General features: G+C 41.3%; 1 protein-coding gene across 1 annotated transcript; it reads left to right on the top strand.

Moving 5' to 3' along the window:
* Window positions 1-24,047: 24,047 nt before the first annotated feature.
* LOC118226775 (nanos homolog 1-like) lies at window positions 24,048-26,723 on the top strand. Its single transcript, XM_035416644.1, has one exon. The coding sequence runs from the start codon at window positions 24,234-24,236 to the stop codon at window positions 24,909-24,911; it is 678 nt and encodes a 225-aa protein (XP_035272535.1). The 5' UTR covers window positions 24,048-24,233; the 3' UTR covers window positions 24,912-26,723.
* The last annotated feature ends 989 nt before the right edge of the window (window positions 26,724-27,712 follow it).

Raw genomic sequence — 27,712 nt, 5'->3', positions numbered from 1 at the left:
GGAAAATTCCAGATACGTACAAAGCATAAGAATCCCTGCCATGAGAATATGAGATGAGAAGGCATAATATTCTTTACGTCGGAATTTATTCAAAGCTATCAAGGAATTGATTTTCTAGACCTGAATCAATGGCATCATAAATCTTTCCGACAAGATTAAGTAGATGAAAGAACTTGTGTAATTATTTGTCTGGCACCTTTGTTTACATTCGTTACAGTGATATTTGTTGACTCTCTTTCTCTGAGTCATTAATCATTTACAGCACAATTTTAGACTGCAATTCATACGCACCTCCTCATGGGGTTTCTGTTTGAAGAACATACAGTACTGTACCTGTGTTTGAGAACAATAGTGGTAGTGATGAAGATGTGCTTACTTAAGAGTTACTTATACTGTGCTGGGCCTTGGGTGTTCTGAGCAGAAACTCAGGTTTTATGATAAAACTAAAATTCTCAAGAAAAAAAAGATGAGTCACATATCGATGCATGGAAGTCCTGGCTGAGGCAGAACAAGTCGACAAACTTATGCCGCATCACTTCCTGGGTAGAACAGTGAATCCCCACTGATTCAATTCATTTTTAGGGCCAACTAAACCATCAATAGAATATAAATTATAAGTTAGATTTTTGTGACTCACTGTTTTCACCAAGCACTGACCACTTAATAAATAAGGAGAAAGTAAATATGATTTTTCAGTGGTGCCAGGGCTTATTGTGCTAAAACACCATTTTCCAGTATGCACATGGGCTGACACTGACCATGTTTATGCTATTTTGGCAAACTACCCCAGCCAGTGGTGTATAAATGTATGAAGCATTGCCCAAGGAGGAACGGTTTCATTCAATGGGATTTTCCTCATCTTTTCCACACCAGTGACTTCTCTGGATGATCAGTTGCCTGCAGTCTATCAGCAGTCTGCCAAATTAATTCTGGACTCTGCGGCAGTGACACAGACCTATAAGTATAATATGCCATATGGATTTGAAGAAAAATGAAAACAAAATCAAAAACCAATAGTATTTTAAATCCTGATTACGTTTTTAGTCACTCATTTACCACCTTACTCCACATCCATTCACCTCCAGTAGACCAGGAACTCAATTGACAACTTACTGCTCAAATTGCTGTTCTCTCAAGACAGTCGTTTGCTAATGTGGTGCTTTTTTGATTCTTTCTTTCCTTTCTTGCATTGTGTTCTCAAGGGGAAAGAGGAGCCAGGGGTCTCTTTCTGTACACTGCCATTAACCTTGGGGCAAGCTTACAGGCAAAAGCATGGCTTTGACCCACGGTGGCAATTAGCTTCCTGTTGCAGTCAGAATTCTGACTTCTTTGCCAGATGTGCCTCTGGTCATTAATTGCAAGATTGGGCCTTCCAGAGCAAGCGAGTGACAGATCCATTATCCCACATGCCACGGCCCCATCAGCGGAAGGAATTTTAGAATCTCACTGAGTTTTTCCAATAATGGTCAACTTCTTCTGTCTGAAGTCCTCTTTTAAAAACCAGGAGATGATTTAGTGATGATTGTATGGCTTTTCATTACAACATTTCCGCAAAGAAAAATGAGTCTCTCAGACCTCTCAGGCTCGTGCAACTAGGTAACCATTATGTTGAGAAAATGTATAATTGAAGTCCTATTTAAAAAAAAAGAAAAAAAAACACCCTTTATAAAAGAAATACATACTTTCAAAATCTGGGCTCAGCATAATGTAAGCTAAAACAGGCATAAGCTAAAACACCTGTTCAAACAGTTAAACATTTTCAGTAAAACTGACACCTCCAAAACACTTTGCAATGTGCTCTTTGTGAAATCCCCAGGCCCAAGTTTACACCCGGAGACTCACTTAACGCGAGGCCCGTTGTTTTGACTGTTAAAATTGCCAGGCGAGAGTGTTACTTGCAAATATGCTCGAGACTTTCCACATTGAGCCTTTCATATAAAAAATAAAAAAAACAACATGGGAAAGTATATTTTTCCACCGTATTTGCGCTCAAACTCCACGTCCGTGCCCGAGAGAGCGGCCTATGTAAGCGTTCTCTGCCGCTGTGGCGGAGGGGAGCTGGAGCGGCAGGAATGCGCTTTGATTAAGATAGCAGCTGCGCCGCGCTCGCTGTGGACGCTCGCTGTTATTTCATATCCTCCCCGAATTCCTGCCTGAGAAAGGGAAATCTTTCAAAGGCCCTCATGCCTAGGAAGCTCACAAGAGCCCTTTTCTAAAGGCCATTGTGGCGCCCGGCCATGGGTCCGTGGCAAAGTTCGAGCCAATTTGTTTTCTTTAACGACGGCCGCTCCCGTTAAAGGCTTTCAGCAGCTGCCTAAACTAGATGCGGCAGAATTAAAGGAGGAAGCCTGTCGTACCTACCCCCCCTCCACCGGGAGAAATGCGTTCAGTAATATCCGTGGGTGGATGTGCGTATGAGCCTCCATGCGGGTATCTTGTGTGTGCTATGTGATCATGTGAGTGGACGCATTTGTACATCTCCTATGTCAGGAGCGAAGTCAGATCAACGCTTATAAAATGTAGATGCATAAATTCCACTGACTTTGCAAGACACATTTTCTCCAAGGATCAGAAGACAGACCAAAGGCAGTTTTCAGTGTGCATAGCTGATGTGCGGAGGTTGTTTTGCTGGGGGAATAGCCATCATAGTCTTTTAGCTCCACCTGACATATATACTGTATATCCATGAATATCCTCTACCAGAACAACTTTCCAATATCAAATCTCACCATATGTCAATCCGCCTCCTGGATTTTTAATACTCCAACGCACAATCTGCCAGCCAGCTCTTAAGGAACGCGACACAGTGCGGTTAATCAAGGCTTACCAAACAAACAACCCAGAAAGGTCTTATGCAGTAAGTAACACCTGGCTCTAACAAAAGCGCCTGTGGACCTGGAATTGTGGGAAGGCTTCTTTAAGGAGGAGCAATGACAGCTGCTGTCGGTAGGTGAAGCACAGCAACTTTCGAGATGAGGAAGCTAAAGGAAGACTAGAGAACGAGACAAAGTCTACCATCGTGTGCATATGAGACGTCTCCGGGGGCAGCCAGGCTCATCTTACGTTGTAAGCTGAACTTTTTGCATCTGTCTGAGTGGCCCTCTAATATGATCAAGTTGCACGTGGTGCAAATGTCTGCACCAACCAAGAAATTGTGAACCTGATTAAACTCTGATCTGTTACCGGCATACCAAGTCTTACTCGCCAAGAACACTAACATACTGTCGAACTATGGATGTTCTGGCCAATCATTACTAGAAGCACCTGAAATCTGAGTCATTGGTGAAAAAAAATGCAGAACCTTTACTCTGTCATCCAGTATTATATTGGCTGCATGCGCTGCATTTAAGTTAGAAATGTATTAAATGGATTTATGTTGTACAGTGGATACAGTGGCCACAAAAAAAATATTACTTTGTTTTCTGGAAAAATTTCCAAAATGGCTGTTGGCACAGATGTGGCATCTGATGATGGATTTGGAGAGTACGTGTCCTCAAGTTGCAACTGCAGGTTTTGCAGGTTTCCAGCTATGGCCCTTAGTAATTTGTTTGTAATCATGTCCTGATCTGTGAAGGACAAAAACCTTGTCTTGTTCTGAGAGATCTGGGAGAAAGAAATGGAATCCAGAAAACATTTTTTTAAATTAAAACCATTAAAACTGAAATGAACTCTTCATGTTTTGTACTGTCCCCTCACACACACCCCTTACTGTGTCGAACTACCTGCACCTGTGAGCTGTGGAATGTTGTGACAGGACCACCCCCTAACCCTTCAAAAAAAAAATCACGGGACTCTGGCAAAACTCCTTGGATCACGGCCATGTATAGTTCTGTGGAAACTTTCTGCATCATTAAGAGGGGATTGTACAGATTCTGTGTCCTTTAGTGGTGCTTCGGTTACCAACAAAGGTGCCCCTGGCGGTGGCCCTCCGGAGGCAGCGTACTCTGAGAAATCCAGGAGATTCCTCTAATCCCCCTTGGCCATTGTGCCATCACAGCCGTTGCCAGGGAATTTCTTCCTCCCACTTTAATCTTCAAATATCGAAAAGTCTGGGAAGTTTTTTGATTCACGCATTTAAACCACCACCCCAACCCCCCCCCCCCCCCCCACCCCCCCCGACTCTTCGCCACCCACCGAAACCCCCATCTCCTTTCACTCAGAGAGCTGCACAGAAATAAGCACTTCAGCCCTGTTGTCATTGTCCTGTGGATTTGAAGGGTTCCATAGGCAAAGCGAAGCCAAAGTGATTTACAACTCAAGCCTGGCATTAACAGCAGGGTCTTTCCTCCATTCATATGTTCCTTTGAATGTGGTTTTTTTAAAGGATGGTATTAAACAGGACTATGAAAACGAGAGTAGTGGTTTTTGAATGTGTTATTTTTACCATTAAAATTGGCCAGGTGAGACCTGTAACTGTATCTGGAAGATACAAAAATACATCTTTAAATCTGAAATATAATTTTACAGGCAGGACATCTGGAATATGTGTATTCACATATTCACGTAGTGCTTTAGCAACACTCATTTTTCGATGCATATTTTATGTCAAACACAAACACATATTGCTAAGCACTAGCATAAAATGTTAGTAATCATTATGAAACATTATTTCCAAGAGCTGTTAAAAATAATTTCACAGGAAAACTCTCTAACTGATTTATATCTCAGCACGTTGCCTTGGCTTTGCTACTAATAAATGTTAATTTATAACTTTTATAATTGTAGCTTACGGCTTCTCTGTATGTAGATTCATTTTCAGACACTAATACATGAATAAACCATTATTGCAAACCATTAACGTTATTAAATAAATGTAGGGAGCAAAGATCTGTGCCCATTATCAACATGAATGTGGAACTATACTGTTTCTGCTGCCCATGCACTTGGGGACTGTCTATCTGTATGTGCAGTTGTCTTTGTGAAGGTTTTATTTTATTTATTTACTCATTTATTTTTTTAAATTATTTAATGGCTTAGGTAATTACTATAAATGGGTTGTCTTCTATTAAATTGCTTTGGGTTCTGTCGGTAGCTCATATATGTATGTGCATTAGCCAATCACTTCATTGCATCAAATAATAATTGCAATTATGGATTTCATTATATCAAATTCTAATTGTAGCACATATAACCACAGTGATTTATTTCCTAAGAAAATGTAAAGTTCTGTAATTGTTGAAATGCAAAATACACTAATCTAAAAACATTAGATTAGTGCGTCAGCTTTCATTGCCTCTTGGTACATGTTCTCTGAAGTCATTTTTTCAATCTTCCAGTTACAAGAAATGTATTATGGTTTGCAGACATAAGGTAGCAGGTAGGTATGCAGGCACAGAACTTTAATAGTCAAGTTTCCAGTGGAGTTCCTTATAAGACTCACCAATAGCATGAATGTACGGCACTTTTGAAAGTGTATTTCATTTCAAGGTGCATGTAAGGGTGTTGGCAGCAGAATGATGTGCAGTATTTGATTTAGATGAGGAAATGTGAAACAAATGGTTAATATGTTACAGTCAAGGTCGCTACAGCAGTGCCATCTTTAAACAGAGAGTAGAAAACAAAGCCGAAAAGTCCATTAAGGAAGAAAAACACACCAGGGGTCCCCTTTTTTATATATTTTTTTGTCCCCGGATCGCTTTAAAAAAAGGACCCATTTCCCTGCTCTTCCTCCACGGCTTCTTCAGTTACTGCCCTTGCCAAGTCGTATTGCTCGAATCTCCGGATCACTGACATTAACAAGGAAAGCGAGGTATAACCTCCTGACCTTCTCCTCTTCTCCAGGAGAACAAACATGCGGGGAGAGGGATTTGCTTTTGCCAGGAGAGGCTCATTAAATGAACTCAATGGGAGAGGATGTTAGAGCAGTGTGCATGGACCGTGAAATGTGAAAGAAAAATAAACACCTCAAAAAAAAAAAAAAAAAAAAAAAGACAGCAGCATATGATGCCAAATCTGAGATAAAAAAATAAGAAATAAACAGTTTAGGGATCTATAGGGACAGAGAGAAACTCTGATGTTTGCACGCTTCTGAAAACAACTGATTCTTGGGCAGGGCCAATTTATTTTGTTCAAACTGTGGTTTACTGAGAGCAAGGTAGAACCTGAGGAGAAGTCTTCAGCCAACGGAGGCAGCTGTTCGAGGTGTTTACATTGTGCTGAACTTTGTCACCAAAGTCTTAGGAACAGAACCCGGTTCATGAGAAGCATTGCCCAGTATTGTCTGAAAAAAGTTGATCTATGTCACTCCGGGTCAAGGAAATATAAACAGGTTGTAAAGTAGATAAGAAAGGCAAATGCAACATTCAGGGCCTGCCAAGTGTTAAGAGCAAACAAGTAGGGTGATTAAAATGATAAATACGGTCGAGGTCAGGAAGGTTATGTTTGCACAGCTCAGATATTGCTTGCAAACCTCTCTCAAAGATGTTGCAGAACACATTTTTTTTTCAGAATCAAGACACACTTCTCCTGAAATGCTTTGAACACTGCTTTTAGTATTTCTGTGTTATACATAATTTACATTGAATTATCACATGTCCACCTGCACCTGTGCATATAGTGGGTTGGCAATTAAGTTCTTACCTTCTACCGCCTTTAACAAATGTTTTGCATGACAGGGGATTCTTTTAAACCCGCAATTCAGCAGGAATATAAGCCTATAATATGTATATGTACATCCTTAAAGTGCATTGAGTGCTTTCAAAGTTATGGAAAGCAATCAAATAATTTATGATTTTAAAATACATATATATATATATAGAGAAAATATATTGTTTATTTAGCATGTTGAACATGGTTTCCCTTCTCAATATAGTTATTCCTTTTTATTTATTTAGGATGATTGGTCATTCAGAGAGTATTTAGGCTAATTTCTCGGGTACAATCTGATATTTTTATACATCGTTCATTTCACGTATTTCAAACTTTTTTGGGAAAATGACATTTAGCCAGCACCTGCAATCTAGATGTAACACATCAAGATATTGTTAGAAAAAGATCTGTACCTGAATAAGCTCTTTTATTTATTTTTAGTTACGTAGGAAATCTGCAATAAAGTCTGGAATTAATAACAATTGCCGATTGTACACCTTTGGCAGGAGAAGGTGCCCAAAGGCACCCACTGTTGCTTAGGTTTCTAAAAATTCACCAGCTGCAAATATCCAGGACTGCATGTCAAAGAGACAGAGAGAGAGAGAAAGAGATAGAGAGAGAGAGAGAGAGCGAAGGAGGGAGAGATAAATATAGATCAATTCGACAACAGAGTGAGCCTGCTCTCTCAGCGTTCCAGCCGTGTGGCTGGCCAAGAACCCTTCGCCACATATTGCGTCTCTGCACAAAGAATATTCCGCTCCTCCCGCTGCGTTCCAGCCTAACGTGTTTGTAAACAGCAGAAGAGAGTGCTTTGAACTATGCTTCATTCGCCTCGTTCCTAGCACCTTTTCCCTCTCTCTCCCGCTTTCCTTATTTCTGCTCTTCTCACTCTGCCTTTCTCTTGCTAACGTAAGTGCAGATGGCGTTAGGTGAATAGCTCGCATGACAAGACGAGAGGGCGTCGGCGAAGGCCGGTACCCAGATGTGCCTTGTTGCACTTTCCGTTTCACAATCAACAACACACAGGGGCTTTTGTTAACAGTCAGACTGAAAGAAGCAATTGTGATAATTTACCGAAATGGTGATTTTCCCCACTTTCTTGAGGGACAGTCCAAATGGATTACACAGAGGATTTATCACAAGGTCTCAAGGTAGTAAGAAAAAATTCATTAAATGCATCTTCAGACAGTGTGAATAATTACAGGCGCATATGACATAAGGCTGACGGAAGATTCAATTATCACGCTGTGTGCGGCACTGCCAAGAAACCCATGAGTGGAGCATACGCTTGATGATTCCAGGAAATCTTCAGTTTCCCAAGAGTAATGGTAACGCAAGTAACTCCGTTATCTAAGGCACATGGTATGGCCTACACTACCCATGTTGCACACCCATCTGAGGTCAAAGGTCATTGTTTATGTAGCATGTAGCTACTTAATACAGTTGTACTAACTCATGAGTTGCTGATGCATTGTAACATTTTTTTTTCCTGGATCTTCGAACCAGTGTCTAGCCTGGCAATGCTGACTTCGGGCCAGAAGTTTCATATTTTAAGTAGGCTACCCAGATATCAAGTGGCTGGATCTACGTCAATTCTGGCCTGAAATCAACATTGCTGGTATGTAATTGGCGCACAACACTGCTCAGATGATCCAAACGAAAAGATACCATTAGTGATACAATTTAACAGCTATGGAAGACAATACAATATGTAGCGGTGACTAGCAGAGCTGGCTAGCAACTGAGGGGTAAGGTTATAGCTAATGTTTATTTAAGTGTGTGCATGTTTTGTAGATGGTAGCATGGCTAGCTACCAAAGGGCTTATGAAATATGTTCCGGATGTCATAGTTTCCAGTATTGTCACTAGTGGGCCAATTTCACTTTAGTCCTGTAAATGGATTTCGACTAGGTATAGGTTTTCTGTTTTGAGAAGAAGCATATTCATGTTGATGGGACCATTCGAGCAATGTGAAACTGGACGAGGGTATGATAATGAATCAGAAAGCATAATTGTAAAAAGGAATTTCAATGTGCTTTATTTGAAACAGTTCTCTGAATACAGTTACAGACAAAAATGCAAGTGCTAGCGTGAAAGAGATCATTTTTCAGCTGAGTTCATAGACAGTGGGACAACCACATAAAAGGCTAGGGCTCTTTCATTGTTCAGGCAGATGAAAAGTGTGTGGGCGGCAGGCGCAGGTCTCCATGGGGACTGGGGGAAGTGGATTGATAGGTCAATGAAGTGTGACCTTTGAACTGTCAGTTGCTTCCCTACACTTGGCCTTGAGACACCACCATTCTTATTCTTATGATAAACAAAGAGTGGGGGTGGGGGGTGGAAACCCCATCCCATATGTCTTTTCCCAGTCACTGATAGAAAACGTAGCCAGTGTGCGGAGCAGAGGGTGGGGCTATATTGTTCAAGCAACAACAATCTGTCCTCATTCCCCTCACAACTCATTATTTACTGGAGGATGTGGGCCAATAAGATCTCCTGAAGGAAAAAAAATAATATATATATAACAATAATGTGTCTCAGAAATGAGTTACACCTTCTATTTATCAACCTGTGCAAAGTAGTTTTTCATATATCCAAATGTGTAGGAGGATAAATCAATGGTTTCCTGTGTCACTCTCGCATGCCAGTGGAGAGCGCCGTAATTTGCTTGTCCCACCACTTCCCTTTCCTGTGGACGGGCAGGAACCTCCTAAAACTATAAATCAGCCGGTAAATGAGCTGACGGCATCTCGCTTTTTTATCTGGCGGGGTGACTTTTGTGCCGAGCTTTCAATCACCGCGGCGCTCTCGCGTCAGCCGCCCGCCGATCCCGCCTGCTCGGGAAACGAGCGCGACGCCAAAAAGGTCAGCCGCCATTTCTCCCTGGGCCCGGGAAACAAAAGGAGCCATTGTGCCCGCGTCAAACTCGATGTGCGTGATCCGACGTCTCCGCAGCGATCCAGCTTCAGCCAAACGCAAACAGCACATTACAGTGAGCGCCAGCCTCTCGCGCACCGGAACATTCCCTCAAATCTGTAGGGACGGCTTGAGTCATTTTCATACGGGGTTTAACATGCATGTGAAAAGCACATGGTGTTCTGTGTTCTCTTTGCACAGACATTTACACAAATTAACCCAAACACAGAATGGACTACATTACATTAATTTATGGTTTGTATTTATGTCAAATAAATGCTGCTTGTCTCATCTTATGAAGGGGCTGTTCTAATGTATGGGCCCCATTGTCTGGTATAGAATCCAGACCATGATTCTAGCCTTAGTGTCGCCCTGGGTGGAATGGTCAAGTCTGAGCATGTACCAACCACTGACCCCTGGGGTGGAAAAAAATCAGTGGCTTGACATCATGTACTTTGAAGGAGAGCACATACTTGTCTGCTCTCACAAATTCACAGAGGTTACAGTAATGACCAAAAACAAACAAAAAAGCAATGATCATGCAAAAGAATGGTGAAATAATATAACAACAATCGGGACACCTGTTAAGCTATACTGTATATGAATGAGGCAAGGTTTTAAATCTTCTCTCTTGAATGGCCACAGTGTCTGCTGGTTTTTGTGGTTTCCTTTCAATCAGTAGCCGATTTTTAGCTTTGGAATCAAGGTGTGTTTGCCAATCCAGTGACTTAACATAAGCACTTACTAAGTGCTAAATCACTTCGAAAAGCAGCAGACGCTACAGCCCTTTGGGCACGTCTGTAATAAGGGTGTCACAGTGAAAATTAATTCATTACATGGGCCCTCGACTTGGAAATTTTGGGGAAACCCTTCATTACAACACATTTCCTCCTTCCACTTTCACACAGAACTCCATTTAGCTCTGCATTCAGGAGAAGCCCACAAGATTCACAGTGGTTCGGTTGAACTCTGGGCTTCCTTGGCCATTTCATAGTATCCTTTGGCTGAAGCTGACTCAAACATGCATGGGGGAACCATCACTATAGTATCCCTCTCTACCTACTTTTGCTGGTGCAGGTGGCACAATTGCCACTTTTGCTGTTCTGAAGGGACTGTACAAGTCAAAACTCGAATGGTCTCATAGGGGAACGGGTACCCTAAATAAAAAGTAACTCCTTGAATCTTACATCTGTAAAAGTGATACATGGACAATTGTAAAATTCAATCCTAAATTTACCCCATCTGTTAACAATTATTTAAAAAAGAAAACTGCTGAACCAACCCCCCACCCCCCTTCCTCATTGTCTTAAAGGCCAAAACCCAATAGTACCTTTAAGTCAAATCATCTATTTTTACTCTGAATCACTCAGAAATACATAAATCATGTGTAGACATACACTGTGGTTAGACAGATATTGGTCATTGTAAACCATCCAGGCCCAGAGTTCCTAAAGTTCTTTCATGCATAAGCTTTAAAATACATGCATGTTCAGAGTAAATAAGGCCTTCCACTAAAGTACAGTCACATTTGGAATAACTTAAAAAATAACAATAATAACTGTCAAATATCAAATTATGGTTTTGCTAGACTGCCCATTTAAAAATGGCATAAAAATATGCTGAAAAAATCTTCTCACTGTAAAATGTTTTTTTTTTTTTTTTGCTATGCTCAAATATTGCTGTGATGTTTTACTGATTAAAATTAGTATGCACTAGTATTCATTTTATAAATATTTACAAAGTGCTAAACAAACTGGAAAAGAGCTTTGTGGATTGAATATATTTGATATATATTTCAAATATATTTGACTGGATATTAAAATTCAGGCATGGATAGCAGATGTATTTGTTTTATCACTCATGATGGGTATTAATATGTGGGTTTCCAGTTTCCAGTCCCTGCAAATTTTATACTGATGTCTTCTTTCAGGCTTTTACAAGTCAGCTGAGAGTGCTTGAGAGAGAAGTCTTTGTGTCGGCTGCCCACCCATTGAAGTTTGTTGACCCACAATAGATGAACACATTTCCAGTTGCAGATTGACGACTTGAAGTAGAATCTATCGTTAAAAATGGTTGTGTGATTCCCATGTGGGAACTGTAGATATTCAAAATGTGCTTAGCAGAAAATTTCAAAAGAACTATGCACTTTCATGAAATACAATGTAATATACATATGCCACTTGTAATAGTGGTATCTGTGTTCAAGTGTACAAATGTACTGCTTTAAAATCATCTTATTGAATGGGATGAAATATAATTTTGGCAGGATTATTATCATAAACATCTGATAGACAAAAGCAAGTTGAGATGCATTCAGAATTGTATGTTTACTATTTTGGAGGTTTAAAGCATCCTGACCTAACTACAATGTATTCAGTATTGGACAAAGGAAAAGCCACAGTCCAGCATAATAACCCTGAGTATGTGCAATGGTGTGCATTTCAGGGAAAGCACAAATATACCCAAAATGCTTAACTGTATCAGTGCAGAAGGGAGAAGGGTTGGAGCGGCTTCGACACAATCAAGGACATGCTTGGTGACCATGACTTAACTGGCAGCAGGAAGATGCCTAATTGCCTAACTTGAGCTCCTCTTGTTAAAGACCCCCACCCCCCACCCTGTACTCCCTCAGTGTCATATGGTGACAATGACACGTGTTGTGGGTCACCCAGGGCGGAGAGGGGGTGGGGTTGTGGCGTGTGGCCTGAATAGAATTGGGGGGGGGGTGGGGGGTGCAGATGGAGGGGGGTCTCTGGCAGGGCCGGTGTGCAGATGGAGGAACCGTTAGGAACCAGAGCTCCGCTGCCGGGCAGACCCATCCTCGCTCCCCGGGGGAGCAGCTGGGGTCACCCCCCTCGTCAATGGGAGTGCTCTGATCCAGAAATAACCGCTCTGCCCAGGCAGACACATTCATTTATATTATGCAATTATTAAAGCCAGGGGGGCCTGGGGAGAAGGTAGAGGGTGGTGGTGGTGGTGGGGGGTGGGGTGAGGCATAAGCCAGGCTGTCGCTGTACAATACAGCAAGCACGTGGCCACGACCGACCCACCCTTGCCCACCCCCCCTCGCTTCACTGGCAAAGAGGAGGTCTTTTAATTAGGGGATTTGTTAATTTTCCATTCAACCTGACAATGATGAATGGGGTCCAGGCTGCGATAATTTCCGCCTCTCTATGGGCCATTACCTCCATTTTGCCATAATATTTCCAAGTATGATTGTGCCGTCTCACGCAGTCCTGACCTCCCTTTGTCTGAGGCGGGGAGGACGGCCTTGAGTTTGGTGGAGCTGTGTTTTGTTTTTTTGTGTTTTTGACCAGGGCTTTTTCTCACCTCCAGTGTAATCAGACTCTGCTCCCATCACAGTTATCTGGGATCCTTGGCCTTCTGACCTCCCTGATCTCTGCTCCCCACTCTGAGGCTGACACTCCTCTAACCCCTTCAGAACACACACAGGTCTTACATTGTCAAATGGCTGCTGTCCCTTCTTGAAATGCCTCTTTTTTGTGAGTGTCCACTCAAGATGACCTTGGTCAGCAGATCACCTTGTTTTTTTCCCCCATTTTTCTTCAGTTGACATATACTTGTTCTATAATGGCTATGCAATGTGTCTTTTGTTTAATTTTTAGTTGGTTTATAGCATTAGCCATACATTTGTATCATCCTTGATTTGCGATAATCCTTGCATGCATGCCATACAAATCATTGGTTTGGCTTGATTCCGTTCTGTTGATTTTCTTTAATATTTCCTGTTGGCTCTTTTTCACTCTTTCAGCCCACACAACTGTCAAAGGCAAGCCAAGAAAAGAACACACACCACAGAATACTGAATATGATGACAACCCATGTCACCAAGTTACTGGATATCAACCAGCTTTAATCTAATGTAAACTAATGATGGGCAATGGAAAGCATGATGCGCAATAAAAGTAAACATATACATTCTGCTTTTTTGTGCTATATTATCATTATTCAGTATCCGGGAAGAGTTTGCATGTTCTGACAGCACATAATAAGCTTCAGAAATAGAACTCCATTCAGAATTCAAATTCTGAACGTTACAAAAGAAGCTTTTTTATCTGTTATCGTTTGAATTCACAGGGAAAGTGAGCATAAATGTGTATATAGCTCATGAATATGACTCTTGTGAAGATGAAACGAGCAAAGCACAGCCAGCAAACTAGACGCTGCTGGGCCAATTATAATCTGAGAATGGGGGTGCACATGGACCGAGCTGGCCAGGTAAGCTCTCGTGCTTTTATGTCATACGTTTTTTCTCGGTTTGGGATCCCAATAAGCAGTTCGTAGACAGCAGGTTGACACAGAATAGTGCACAACTTTTCAAATGGTGCTCCCAGGTTTCCAGCGGGTGTTTAATTAATACTCCTCTCCCTGGTCATCGGCTGGCAAGGTAATCGGTCGCTATCCTCTTGTTGATACAGAACGTGGGATTTTATTTCCCAGTGATAGCGGAATATTAATAGCACCTTAGTTCCAATTAAATGAGTTCTTCCTTGGAGTGGCAGGAGGGAATTATGCCCTGATTGAGTTATTAATTGAAACGCATTACACATCGTGATGGAAAAGAGTAGCACGGACAAATCATGAATGCTTGCATGAATGCAAGGAGACTGGGGTATTTCACTGTACGTATACACAAATATGGATTGAGCTATGGATTTGAAATTATCAAAGGGTTGATGTGTGTCCTTCTTTATGTCACCTAGGAGAGCACAGATAAAGCACTGTGTGAGAAAAAATTTGCAAACTAACATATGCAATCTAGCATGTCCATTTCCAATGTGCTTGGATCACATCAGCAATTATCCGACAGGTTCATAGAATTTCAGCGAATTAATTTTCAGCCTGGTGGAATAATATAAAGAAAGAGGTTTCCGCTCGCAAACATGATCCGGAGACACAATTCTAGTAACCAAAATGGTGGTGTCCCGTCTTTAGTGAAATGATGCCGCAAATTGGCTGTGAGGAAAGGAAATTGGTTCGATCTTCCCGTTTCAACCACCCAATTACCCTTCAGGCACAGTTTGGGAGAGCAGAAAAAAGCTCATTCTAAATGCAGCGTAAGCGATCTAAATGAACATGTTCAGCACTGATTTATTTAAAATCTTTTCTCTTTTAGCCGTGGATTAACAGGGAAAATGCTGCTTTTTGGGTCATTAGACTAAAAGGGCTCTGATGTGGCAAAAAAAGGGCAATGCTTATTGGTTCATGTGATGGTTCTCTCGCGCCTAGGCCCTGCTCTTTATGAAACAACGGCGCTCGTTGTTTGACCTTGCTGTTTCAGGACCTTACGAAGCACAATGCAGACTGGCTATGCTGAACAGACGGCCGAGCTACAACGTGGGCAAGACAACTCGAAACGCTGAATTTGGAGAAGGGGATTTGGCAGTTACTGCGGACATGTTGTGAGGGGAGGCGATTTCCACCGACTCACACTGAGTTTTGGCCAAACACCTCCGCGAGTTGGGTAGACAATCTGCCGTGAAATGCGATTTCAAGATGGCCAAACGCGAAACGTGCAAACTGTGATTAAAAAACGGAATCTACAGCGATACATCACGCCAAATTAAATTTAGCCCCCCTAATTCAATTTGCTAATGTGCCTTCATTTGCATGGGGACAAACATCAGTTCAATGCATATTAATGATGACAAACGGTCGCCCGCCGGTCGGATCTCTAACAATGGGGCAGCCAGCCATGAACAAAGAGCACTCGGGTCCAAAGAATAGAAGCCAGGTGCAGACAGGGAAGTCATTTCCATATAGAATGGGCCAGAGTACGTCTTCATTATGGTAATCAATAAGGGTGATTACACAATGTGCAAAAATTATGGAAATGCATCTTCATTACATTAATCAATAGAAAAAAAGAAGAAAAAAAAAAACCTCAAAAATAGGATTGGAATACATTTCTGATAATGTCAGGGAGAACATTCTCAGTTTGGAAAACAATGGGAAACACTGAAATGTTGTCAGCAATATGAATGCCTCAAATGCCAGCTGGAAAACAGTTTTATTGTACGCCTGTGAAGCAGAAGCTTTTTTTTTCGTGACCTGCCTCTCTTCCGCGTGTCAGTTTAACACCGAGATCCTCATTTAAAGGAGGGTTTCAAAGAGTGATTCATGGCACCATAGTTAACCCCTCAGCTGCCCTTTCTGAGAGCACCTCCAGATGAATGTCGAATGAGCTCTTCAAGCTTGATGTTGCAAAACAGGGGTGGCAGATTTACTGGGTTCATTTCTGCCAAACACCCTGATGGCAGTCGTCCTGTTTGTGTGCCGGGCAGAAGATAAGGGGAAGGCAGTTTATCGCACATAGTCTTCAATGACCCAGTGCGGTTTCCCATCCAAATAAATGCGCTCAGTACAGCTCGTCATATTGTGCTTACCCACTGACGGATATTTAATTGCCCAACAAAACAGTGACTTATGTTGGTACAGATGCCATTTCGGGGGAAATATTGAACATTTGCAAACAAGTCCTTTCTGAGGGGGATTATTCATTGGTCTCAATTTCCAGGAAGGCAAATAACATGAGCGTTTAAACAGAATGCATCATCGGGACAGGATGAAAGCAGAGCCGTTTGGCTAAGCAGCCCTGACTTCATGAATATTCATGCATCTTTCTGAACAATGCAAGGGACGGTCAGACTGAATCCATTTCCAGCTCAGGACTGCTCCATCCCAAAAATGATGCCCAACACCATCTGATCTAATGGATTTAGACAGATTTCTAACATTTTTCTTTAGTTAAATTTGTTTTGAAAATCAAAACCATATACTGTCAAAGGCCTTACATCCAAACTAACATATGCTCCCCTTGACAAAATGCTCATTTCTGAGGCCATGCACACCATCTTGAACAGAAGCGAGGACAAGACTAAAGCACGTCAATTTGGGTGAAACTGCAATGCAAAATTTGTCCATAACTGGCTTTCTCCAAATTAAATCCTGGATATTACAGATTATTTAATAATCATGCATAGGATATTGCTAGACATTCCCGAATGTTTTATGTAAGCATTTGTTTCCCCCTTGGTCAGCAGGAACTCTTGGGATGATCACTCTGTCACATCGAACGACTTAATCAATTTACATCAACAGCCAGCAGAGCTGGTTATAGATCATTCAACTCATAATCTCATTTTCCTTTCCAATATGTGCGAGGAGGCTTGCTCCTGCTACAAATTAGCTGTGTTTAATGGCAGCATATCAATTAATCACTGCAAGTCACAACAAAATTAAGTAATAATGCAGTCATTAATATTGCGGGCCAGAGCTCTGCAAAGCTAGACAAGTCTTCAGAGCTGTAGCTGCAGCATTATATCTTAATTTGTTTTCTTAGTGCCCCAAAGGGGGGAAGAAAGATCTTAAACTTTGGAAAAGGACAGATATTGATCCGGTACACTCTTGCGAAAAGGGTTTCTCTGCAGCAATTTTCAAAGCACTGGTTTCCAATACACATCATCTCTCACAACTATTGCTCATCTTTCCAAACACATCATGTCTTATTTGAGTATACAGGACTAACAGCTGGGAATCATCCTGTAGTAAGCTAATGCACTGGGAGACCATCCGTCCAAAGCAATGTCCATAAAATCTTTGGTTTGACATTGTGCAGCAGCTAAACCATGTTTCTGACTATTGACTGTGGTACTGTTGTAATGTGTTATGGTTTATGGTTAGTTCCATTAGGTAACAGCTGTCTACAAAGCCCCACCCACCAATGATTCATAGCTAGTGGAAGAAAAATGAATTTTGGAAGATATTTGGAATGGTACTGTTTTCTGCTATCATCAAATAGGTGTGAGGAGATCAACTCTCTTTTGGAAGAATACTGTCATATTCCCCCAGCATGATTCTCTGGTAGACTTTATGCCACCATACATAAAGGCTTTACTGACCTGGAGGCCCAATACCCAAGTATTTTACATTGACTTTATATTGATGTTCCAAATATTTCTGTTTATCACCTGCATCTGATCTTGGTTTACCATCTGTTTTACCTTAAGATATATAGTCCGTGGGGAGCAGTTGTTTATTATGCAATGCTGACACTTCACTAAGGTAATTCTGTCGACACAGACGGACATGCTGCTTTTACAGCCAATAAACAGCGGTAATCCTGCCCAATCAATCGGTTTCCATAGCTGCGCAGATTGCAGTGCGAGAAGTCCCCCCTCTCTCCTTCCGCCTGCCATCAGTCAACCGGAGCAGTGCTCTCCTCTTATCACTCTTCAGTCCGAGCCCCCCTCCCCACCCCCACTTCCCTTCCTGCACCGTCTTCCTTGTTTACCTAGGGGTCAGAGGTTAAGGGACGTGTCATGCGGCCGGCCTCGTCGCCTCCGCCGTGGTTACGCCCAGCCTTCACGCTGAATGAGGCCTTCCAGCGGGACGGGGGGAAACGGATGGTAGCTTGAGCTCGTCCACCTGGTGTGGGCTTTATCGGATTTCGTGTAGGACACGTCATTAGTGACAGAGACATTACTCTCTCCCCGGCCCTGCAGATGCCGTCACAGGGGTGTCAGCGCTCGATACATTATGCAGATTTTGTTTTTTTTCCAGCTGTTGTTTGTGACTCGCAGTTTTAAAGTGACTAAGCTATTGCTATCTGCCTATATTCTTGACTGTATTAGTTATTAAAGTGAGCTAAGCTTTTTTCAGAATTACTTTGAGAAGGGTGATTAGACCATGGCATGACATATGGGGGTGGTAAAGGAAAGCTGTGCATTTCATTTTCTTCCCTTTCTTCCCCCTGCTGAGCATGGGCAATATTATGATAATCACTCTGTGGTAGACCATTGACGTGGTTCCTCCGCACACAGAGTTGATATGTGCGTAGTTTATCAGAGAGAGCGTGATGCAATTGGGCTGAAAGCCGTGCCCATGTCAGAAGACCCAAAGCGCAATGAAAACGTGGGTTAGGAGTCTGCAGAAATGCAGGACTAAGTGCTGCCGCTTTAAATGCCATTTTTAGTAAAAGACCTGACCCAATCCTTTTCAACAAATTCTGCACAAGAGTACAGATGTAGGCAGTTTATGTTTTCATTTGTCCTGTGGCCAGTAATGTATGAACAATGCACTTAACTTTTAGCAAAGATAGAATTGCTGTTGAACAAACACTGAAACACTGTTATTGGTTCATCCATTTAAAATCGCACAACGTTTAATACCATTTATTTGATTTACAATAAACAAACATAAAAAAGACATGCTAAGGGACATTTTTTTAAAAACCACTCATTCATCCATTTTCTTATGAGGCACCTGAAAATGGATACACTGTAGCCTACCTGAATTAGCTTAATTAATGTGTACAAGCATTAGAAGCTGTAAGGAATATACTGGGTTGATTTCAATCCAGGGTTACATAACCACCGTAAGCCAAGGATCCTGTTTCAGTTTTAAAAGTGTTCAGCCCTATTACGCAATTCGTAAAAAAAAAGCCAGATTCTCTTCTCCTGATTAGTATTCACGTTAAAACTGTGAAAGCAGTTTTAAATACTGCACTTGTCTGGTGTGGTGTTTGTTTTACAATGGCTTACGTTTCAGTCTTTACTGCGTGCGGCTGGAAAAGGCCCTTAACAGCAGTGCCGGTTAAATGATTCATTCTAAAGTGTTCTGGGTTTGCAGACAGAACTGATCTACAGACACCACGTGGTTTTGGTTTTGATTCTAATCAAGGGAGTGCATTCTCCAGAGGTCGGAGAATGGTCTTTCATTAAAGTGCTGGTGTGGCAAATGAATTAGCGAAAAGCAAAGCCTGTGGGTATTCGCTCAAAAACACACATTTAAACCTTTTTCAAACTCATTTATTATGGAAGAACACTTTAAAAGCTAATAGAGTGGCATTGCTTTCAACATACCTGGAATTTCGCAGAATTGAGTGGTAGTCGGGGTTTGATGCAGCTGGAATGGATTCTAGTTTAGACCCCACAAACAACCATTTCTGGATCTTGGCCAATGTGATAGAGGGTCAGGAACATTTGAATCAGGTTAGTGAGTCCATGACATCGGAATGAGAACACCCCTGACACCACTAGCTAGAGAGATTAGAGAGTTATAGATTAAGACTGGTGTTCCCAACCCTGGACCTGACATGTATTCTTATTTAAATCCAAAAAGAGCTCAGTTAATCTGATTTTAATTCAAAATTACCTCAGTTAATTTCAATTGACCTTATGATTGATACTCATTTGGATATTATGTCTCTCAACAATCGTCTGCAATGCTGTCATAGAGAATGGCAATACTGAAATTCTCTATGATGTGTGTTGTTGGCAAGGCTGTGCAGAGACCTATTGGGGGAGTGGGTGGGGTGGGGGGCACATCCTCTAAATAAAAAGGGCACCTGTGGCATGTTAAAAAATAAAATGAAAATAAAAAATTAATTCTGCAGCAAAAAGGGTCCCCCACATGTCTATCTGTGCATGTGGCAGGTTGTAGGAATTGTGTGCTAATGAAGTATAAAACATTTACTTTTGTTAATTGCATAATATTGCCTCGGTGATTAAGCCCAAGTAGTCATTTAATTGATCTAGAAGCTTTTAATTGGACAAGAGATAAAGTTGCTAGTTTTTAAAAATTAAGAGCAAATTTAAAATAAGAAATACCTTTGCTTCAATATTTTTTTTTTAAACACATGTTCGACACAGTTTAACTAATATTAAAAACCAAGAATATATTAACAAATGTACTATCTATTATGTAAACCATGTGATATAATGTAGCAAGAACATCGTGTCACTCCTAAGGAGGTAGTAAGGGTACTTTTCTACTTGTTATCATTTAGCGTGTATCCAATTTTGCCTTCTTGTCAAGTAATTGCTTAGCGAAAACGTGTTTACCCAGGGTGTCAGGTAGATGACCTTCTCAGGCTTCATTTTACTGGTTTAACTTTCAGTTGGCTGCTGGCTCGCTATAAAAGGCATGTTTGTTTTCAAAGGACAACTACACAGTCCCCTTTTTACCATGCCTCAAAGGAAAACGGCAAGGTGAGTGCCACGGAAGCGGGCTTGCGAAATACTCACCGGCCGTCAAGACGGTAACCTCACTGACCCCACCCTGCCCTGTGCCTTGACCCCTTCCACGAGCCTGCCAAGTGGCTCGGACCGCCGGCGAAGGCACCCTCCCTTGCATATGCAGTTTGGTTTTAATCGTTTCCATTATGCCAAAACCTCATATTAGTATTCAAGTCTCCTTTCAAACAAAAGCGATCTGTGCAACTGCGCCACTTGAATAGCAATAGTTTTGCCCTGATTGTGTTTTTGTTTTTTTGTTTTTTGCCGAGCTGTAGCTGTCTGCTATCAAGCTCCAGGAGCACTCAGCTGCTGAATGGCAGCATTGAACCTCTGTCTCCCTTTCTCTGTCACTCTCAGAAATCTGCCTCTGGCGTCCTATGGACAACTAGGGAAAAGTGACAACATGCATGCATTACAAAACAAATAAACTACCTCATGATCTCTTCCTCCTCTTCCCCCCCCCCCCCCCCCCACCCCATATTTCTGCTCCCTCCCTTCAATGCCCGATATGACGTTTTAATAGAATTTAATATAAAAATGCCTCCTAAGAAAATATGTCTCGCCACATCTCTAGCTCTGGCTCTGACGTGTTTTGAATCAAAATGCAAATTTAAACCCATCAATGAGCACAATGCCGGCTTCCACTGCCGAGTGTGTTGATGTAGCGAAACAGTGTTGATACAATCAATGTTGCATTTCAGAAAATCAATGCATCCCTATCCATGGACATCAATAACAGACCACAGCAAACAAGAGAGGAAAGAGAGCAAGAAGCAGGCATCTCCACAAACAAAGCTGCTCACATAATCCGAACAGAAATAAATAAAAAAGAAAGAAGGAAAACACTTCAGCCTCACTTTGTGTGCTTTTCAAACTCACATCTTTGGATCACAATACAAATATATGTATGCATTTAAGGCCATTTATAAGTCTAATTTCCCAAGACTGAATAGATGCAAAAACTGTCATTTCTAATAGTAGCTGTTGCTCTTGGAACTTTTGCGCAACACCAATACATACTGCACCTTGAAACAATATAAAAAGGTTCTACAGAGATTCTTATCACTTTATTTTCTTTTAAATCTTAGCTGAATGGCACTTCCCCTACAGGGAAATGCAATATACCATGGTTTGCAAATTCTACCGAAGCTACACAAAAATGTGGAAAAGCTGTTGGTTACAGCAGCAGAAATATCAAATTGAAAGGAACCACTGAAACACTGATACCTTTCTGAAAACATGACATGCAAAGACACAACAAAATTGTTTTTCTTTTTTTTAAATGTTTTAAATTGTTTTTCAGTGGTTTATGACTTTGTTCCTCTAAATCCAGTTATTTTTAGATGTCACATTCTGGAAAATGCAACAGCAGCACTTGAGTCTTCAAGGACATAATAATACTTTATTTGGCACAAGCTGCGTCCATCGTAGAGAGAGCTTTTATTATGACAACTACAACCATAATGTTAAAAATGTGGAGATAGCTTGTCTTTGTGTAGAAGCAGAAGCTGTGCAAATATGTCCAGATGGAGAGACATGTGTTTGAATGATTAGACCAATGCATCATTGAAACATGAAAATCATACATCTGAACTTATGGAACAGAGAAGATTTGCTGCCCTGTTCTGTCTGACCGTGTAGCTAACAGCTCACACCCACTCAATAGTTCTGTAATGTTACAGTAGTTTGATGAATGTGTAATGTTTAACCTGTGAAACAAAATGTTACATATTACCACAGTGTGTTTATCTAGGATTTAATACATAAAAATCAATAATAAAAAAAACAAACAATAAAAATAGGGGATGTAATAAGAGAGTTAATTGTTACATCACAGGATTTCCATGGGAAAATTCATTGTTACATCACGGAGTAGCTAAAATAAGTCCTGCCTGAATGGTGTGCTGTGGCATCTTGGTTAAGAGTTCTGCTTTGCACACACAGTCCCCCAGTGGACAAACGCTGTATAAATGGTCAGGTCGTGCAACTGCAAGCAAAACACAGACATACTCTCCTAACGCATATGCCTTCTGCAGAAAAATATATACGCGCACGTGCAGAGCCTGGCTTGTGGTTAATGTCGATGACAACACACTGTGAATAGGCTACACTGAAGAGCCATGTATTGGATGGTTAATAGAACAAGATGGCTCGCCTTGCTTTTTCAAAAACTAGCTTGAACAATAACACAGTCTCTGAGTTCAGAGTTTTCACTCCACAAATTACCAGGGCACAAGGCAAAAAAATACACAGGAAACAAAGCACGACAACTCGATTTCACAACTCTCCCACACAATATAACACCAGCTAATAAGAGTTATATATATATATCTCATGATATCATGACCTACAACTTCTGACATTATAGACATATGTTTAGTATAATCAAGAAACATCCAATGCGCAAAGAAGACCGTATGCAGTGGAGCTTTATGAAATCCTTATATCAAATCATTTATTTTGCGTTATCACTACTAGTCGATATGAATTCATAATGCGTCCCCTGTTGATATGTTTGGATACTAGTGACAGTCTAGCTGCGCAACATAAACGATGTGAAATTATGAAACACCCGGGTGCAGAGGAAACAAGACGCAATTACGGCAGGAGAATTTTTTAATGGTACGTTGTAAATAAAGCCTGAATGCAGGGACAGAGATGCGCTGTGGAATTGATTTGAGGGAACAAAGGACTCGGTGTCAGCCACTGTATTTATTGTCTAAGCTCCTGTTCAGTCTTCGCTCATTAAATGCATTAAAGGCACCGACACACGCAGAAAAATGCTGCTGTCGATGCCTATATTTCTCCTCCTGTATGCAGTAAAAGGCTCTTTCTTTTCCTGTGACAAACATGAGAACCAATCAAACGCACGAGGTAAGCGCACCTAATGAAGTACCCCGTCCGGAGCAATCAGTAAGTATCCTATCCTGCATGGCCATGTGAACCTGGATAAGAGTAATAAACGTTTTCAGCAGAGGTAGCCGATTGAATTGGCGATCTGACCCCCTGTGAATCTTACTGGCGTCTGTAAGTCTGGATCATCGTCCTGTATTTTGTAGCCTACTTACAGACGCTGATCCGCGAACATGAGGAAAAAACGGATCATATTTCCCGGATCTGGAGTCTTCTCCTGCTCCCCCCCCCCCCCGCCCCTCCCACTACTTACGAATAATAATAATAATAATAATAATAATAATAATAATAATCATCATCATCATCATCATCATCATACATGTATTGCTGTTTGTGTTTTTTTGCATCAGGCGTTTTACATTATTAGTATATTGCTTTTAGGAATTCTTGTTTGTTAGCGAAATAAATTAAGGGAGCTCAGCTCCGCTTGCACTGAAATGATAGGCAAGTAGTTGCCGCTCTTTGCCGTAAGAGACTGTGCCCACTCCGAAATTCTAGGAAATCTGGTCCGCGTTTTAACTACGGCATACAATCCACAGACCAACCTGATCATAAACTTGGTTTGAAAAGAGAGCCCCGCCCTCTCTTCAGCCTTTTCATTCTACAGCAGACTTAAAAACACCAGCTTTTCCTTGACATTCCCAGATGCAAGGAAAGCACTGAAACGTACGGCATTTAACGTCTGCGCAAACAGAAACAAAACTCTGAAGAAAATAAAAATCTTGCGGAGTCTAACTGTATTTTTTCAAGAGAAAAACGCAATTTTTAAGATAGAAGCATGGATTTTCTAAATCACAACTATTTGAACTCCCGCACGTCATACGACTACACCTTTAATTTTTGGAATGACTATTTGGGTCTGTCGACATTGGTCACGAAAAATAAAAACAGTGTGCCGCAAAGTCCCAACTCCATCACGGAGTCCCTGAAAGCGACTCTGGGCTTAGACGATTCCCCGGCATGCTCGTGCGTAATCGGAGTCAGTGGGGAAGGTGGACACTTGGACTGCTGCTGTCCCTCCGCGAGCCCTCCGCCTACCTCTATCCTTGACTTGAAGGAGCGCTTCTCCATCTTTAGCCCTTTCCAGAACCAAAGCGCCGGCGTCCCCCCACAAGACAGGGACTCTGCCTTTGGAGGGAGCTTCGCTGGGTTCGATCTTTTCGGCATGGAGAGAAAGATGCGCAAGCCGACACCGAGGAGTAAGCAAGAGCCCAAGATCTGCGTCTTCTGTCGGAATAACGGAGCGCCGGAGGAGGTGTACGGTTCTCATGTACTGAAAACGCCGGACGGGAGGGTCGTTTGTCCTATTCTCAGGGCTTATACCTGCCCCTTATGCAGTGCCAACGGGGACAATGCCCATACGATAAAATACTGCCCGCTTTCCAAAGATCAGCCAGCCCAGCGACCACTGAAGGGAGGGAGGGCAGTGGGCGGTAAGCGACTGAAAATATTCTAAATAGGTCGTTAAATAGTGATTAAACTTTTTTTTTTAATTGCACTGACCATTTTCAGATGACTGTTTCGATTGCGGCTGCCCGGTCCTATCTGCTACGAGATCATTTTATTCATATATAAAGTAAAGAATAAATATTATACTTTCTTCAAAAAATCTGTTATCTTTTATATATGTATATTTTTATTTGCATAGTTTTATTATTTTTTTATTCGTAGACATCGTTTATTTTCACACCGCGTAGTGCGCAGTTTATTGAACTGTTCATTAAGGTGCACCTTCATTCATAATCACGTTATGTGAGTAAACGGTGGTATTGATTCGATGGGGGGAGTGACTATTGGCGTGAAACAATGCAGACGGAGTGCTTTGGCAAAATTTCCTCCAAATACGTCGTTTTTGTACTTGTAAGCTAAGCTTACATTTCATATTGCTTGACTAATGAACCAAAGTTTAGTTCGACATATTCAAATTAAAGAATGTTTCCATTCTGCATTATTTTGTACTGAAGTCGGATATCAAACCGATAAGACTTTTCAGTGTTGTGGGCGTTTTTTTATTATTGTTTTAAATTAACTAACCCATTTCCAATCGCTTTTCCAATTCACAACGCTGTTTCAAACGTGCGCTGAGACTATTAAACATTTCATTAAATATCTGTACGAAGGAAAAAAAGACTACCTAGCACAAAGGCGCTCTGTTAGAGACTGGTGTGCTCAGAGTAAGTTTTAAATTAACAGTTGCATTGCCAAACGACTTAGACACCCCGATACATATTGCAGACAGTCGCTTTGCCTTTTTGACTATAGCCTATATGTTACACGGTACTCCTAATGTTTACATAACTGACAGAGGGTGAAACACTGGATTTTGTTTCTTTCGGAGTATCTCACGTGTGTTTTATTTTTAATCGACCGATTTCATGAGCTGTCCGACTTAATATCAGAGAGAAGCTCGGGATGGGAGGGGGGCGCTTTACGTAAACACAAGGAGGAAACACAGAAGACCTTTCATGTGAGAAGCTACAAGTCGTTCACACGAATGGAACTAATGAATGTCATTAAAAGCTTTTTTAAAAAAACAATGTATTATCCCTTCTCTTTGCATTATTTTGCAAATATAAACCCAAAAGATGCAAAATAGAGTGAATGTATAATAAAGTGAAAACTGACACGTGGAGGACTGCACATTTTGGACAGTTTTGTTTACCAAAGGAATACAATTTTAATGAAATGAAAAAAGTAATAGATTTGCTGTATTGTACATAAAAAGTGTGTATTGTTTATTCAGTATTTTAACACTATAATAACGGACTTAAGAGGGTTCTACCTCAAAAGAATTTTCAAATAATTACAAATTTGTACTTATATGTATAATGTCAACATTGCAGTTGATAAATATAGTGCTGCCATTTATAATAAGGGTTTTTAATAGTATTTTTTGGATCTTTGTATAACATAATTGTATTTTTTTTGCATTCTACATTTGGAAGTCAGATTCCGATAAGCTCTAAGCATTGTTCGCCAAAAGGCGAGTGTTGTAAATAATATTATCCATACATTTTTGTTTTCCTTTCTGAAGTTGTGTTGTTTAATGTTTGTTTTGCAGAGAGTAAATGAGAGGATGAGTTATGTTTAAGACAATAGACAATTTGCCAGTTTTATCTGAAGTTTTTAATTAAAGGAGAAAAAAAAACAAACACTGTTGAATTTTGTTATTTATATTTTGTCACTTCTCTGTATACTGCAGTGCAGAACTTAAAAAACTGAATTCACTACAGAAATAAACAGCTTATGAAATACTTTAACTCTTAAACCTGATGTTGTTTCTTTGGTTAAAGAAAGTCCCCCTCCCCTCCACTGCATAAATGACATTTAGATGTGAGATTATTCTGGGACCAGGCTACAGAAACAACCTAGAACCCTGTAATATCCATTCTTTTGACACAACATGATGCGCAAGTGTTCACTTGGGAAGCTAATGTACTCGCCACTGCAAACAGCCATCTATCTGTGAGGATATACTGGAATAAAACATGTGGTGTTTCCATACTTTCTCTCCAATCCATTCCCATTTCAGGTGCACTGTGGTCGTGTCAAAGGCTCACTGAATGACTCCAGTGATCCAATCAGCAGACAGCCTCTTAGGCTACAGCCTGATCTCTGACAGCCTCAGACCCACCAGCACAGTGTCTGAGTCATAGACGGTGCAGCAGGTCCCACAGAGGGCAGTCTGAGCAATAGACTGGACTGGTGCAGACTCCTGCAGGCACAGCCACCATAACCCCCGCCCCCCCTAGCTCTCTCTTCACCCCCCTCCCTCTCTCTCTCCCCCCCCCCCCCCCCCCCCCGCCCGTCCCTCTCTCTCTCTCTCTCTCTCTCTGCCCTATCTCTCTCTGGCCGAGGCTTCATATTAATAATGGATGGATGCTAAGTGCAACAGGGATGTATATTTAGGATGGTTCAACAGCCTAGATATCAATTCAGGGGTGCCTGACAGCCCACCCCCCATTTCCCCTGACACAGCACACCATTAGCCATGCTGCAGAGAGAGTATCCATTGCTTATCAGCTTCTTTTAATGAAACATACAGTACGCGTCGCCTTCTGTGTGGACAGCATTACCTTAATGAAGATTTTTTTTAACCATTATTTCAACATTAGATGATACTGAATATATGGCAAGCTGCTTTTTAAGTTTACTTTGCAAGCCACTTTTTCTTTCTTTTCTGTTATGTTAAACTAACATGTAATGGGAACTCAAGAGAATGAATGACAGGTCTTTCTATAAGCAGTCTTTTAAGAA

This window comes from Anguilla anguilla, chromosome 5, assembly GCF_013347855.1.
Source record: "Anguilla anguilla isolate fAngAng1 chromosome 5, fAngAng1.pri, whole genome shotgun sequence".
Taxonomy (NCBI): domain Eukaryota; kingdom Metazoa; phylum Chordata; class Actinopteri; order Anguilliformes; family Anguillidae; genus Anguilla; species Anguilla anguilla.
This window is presented reverse-complemented; position numbering and strand designations above follow the sequence as displayed.

What these genes read in the sequence shown, in the direction of transcription:
- LOC118226775 (XM_035416644.1), top strand. Translation starts at nt 24,234, where the DNA reads ATGGATTTTCTAAATCACAACTATTTGAACTCCCGCACGTCATACGAC.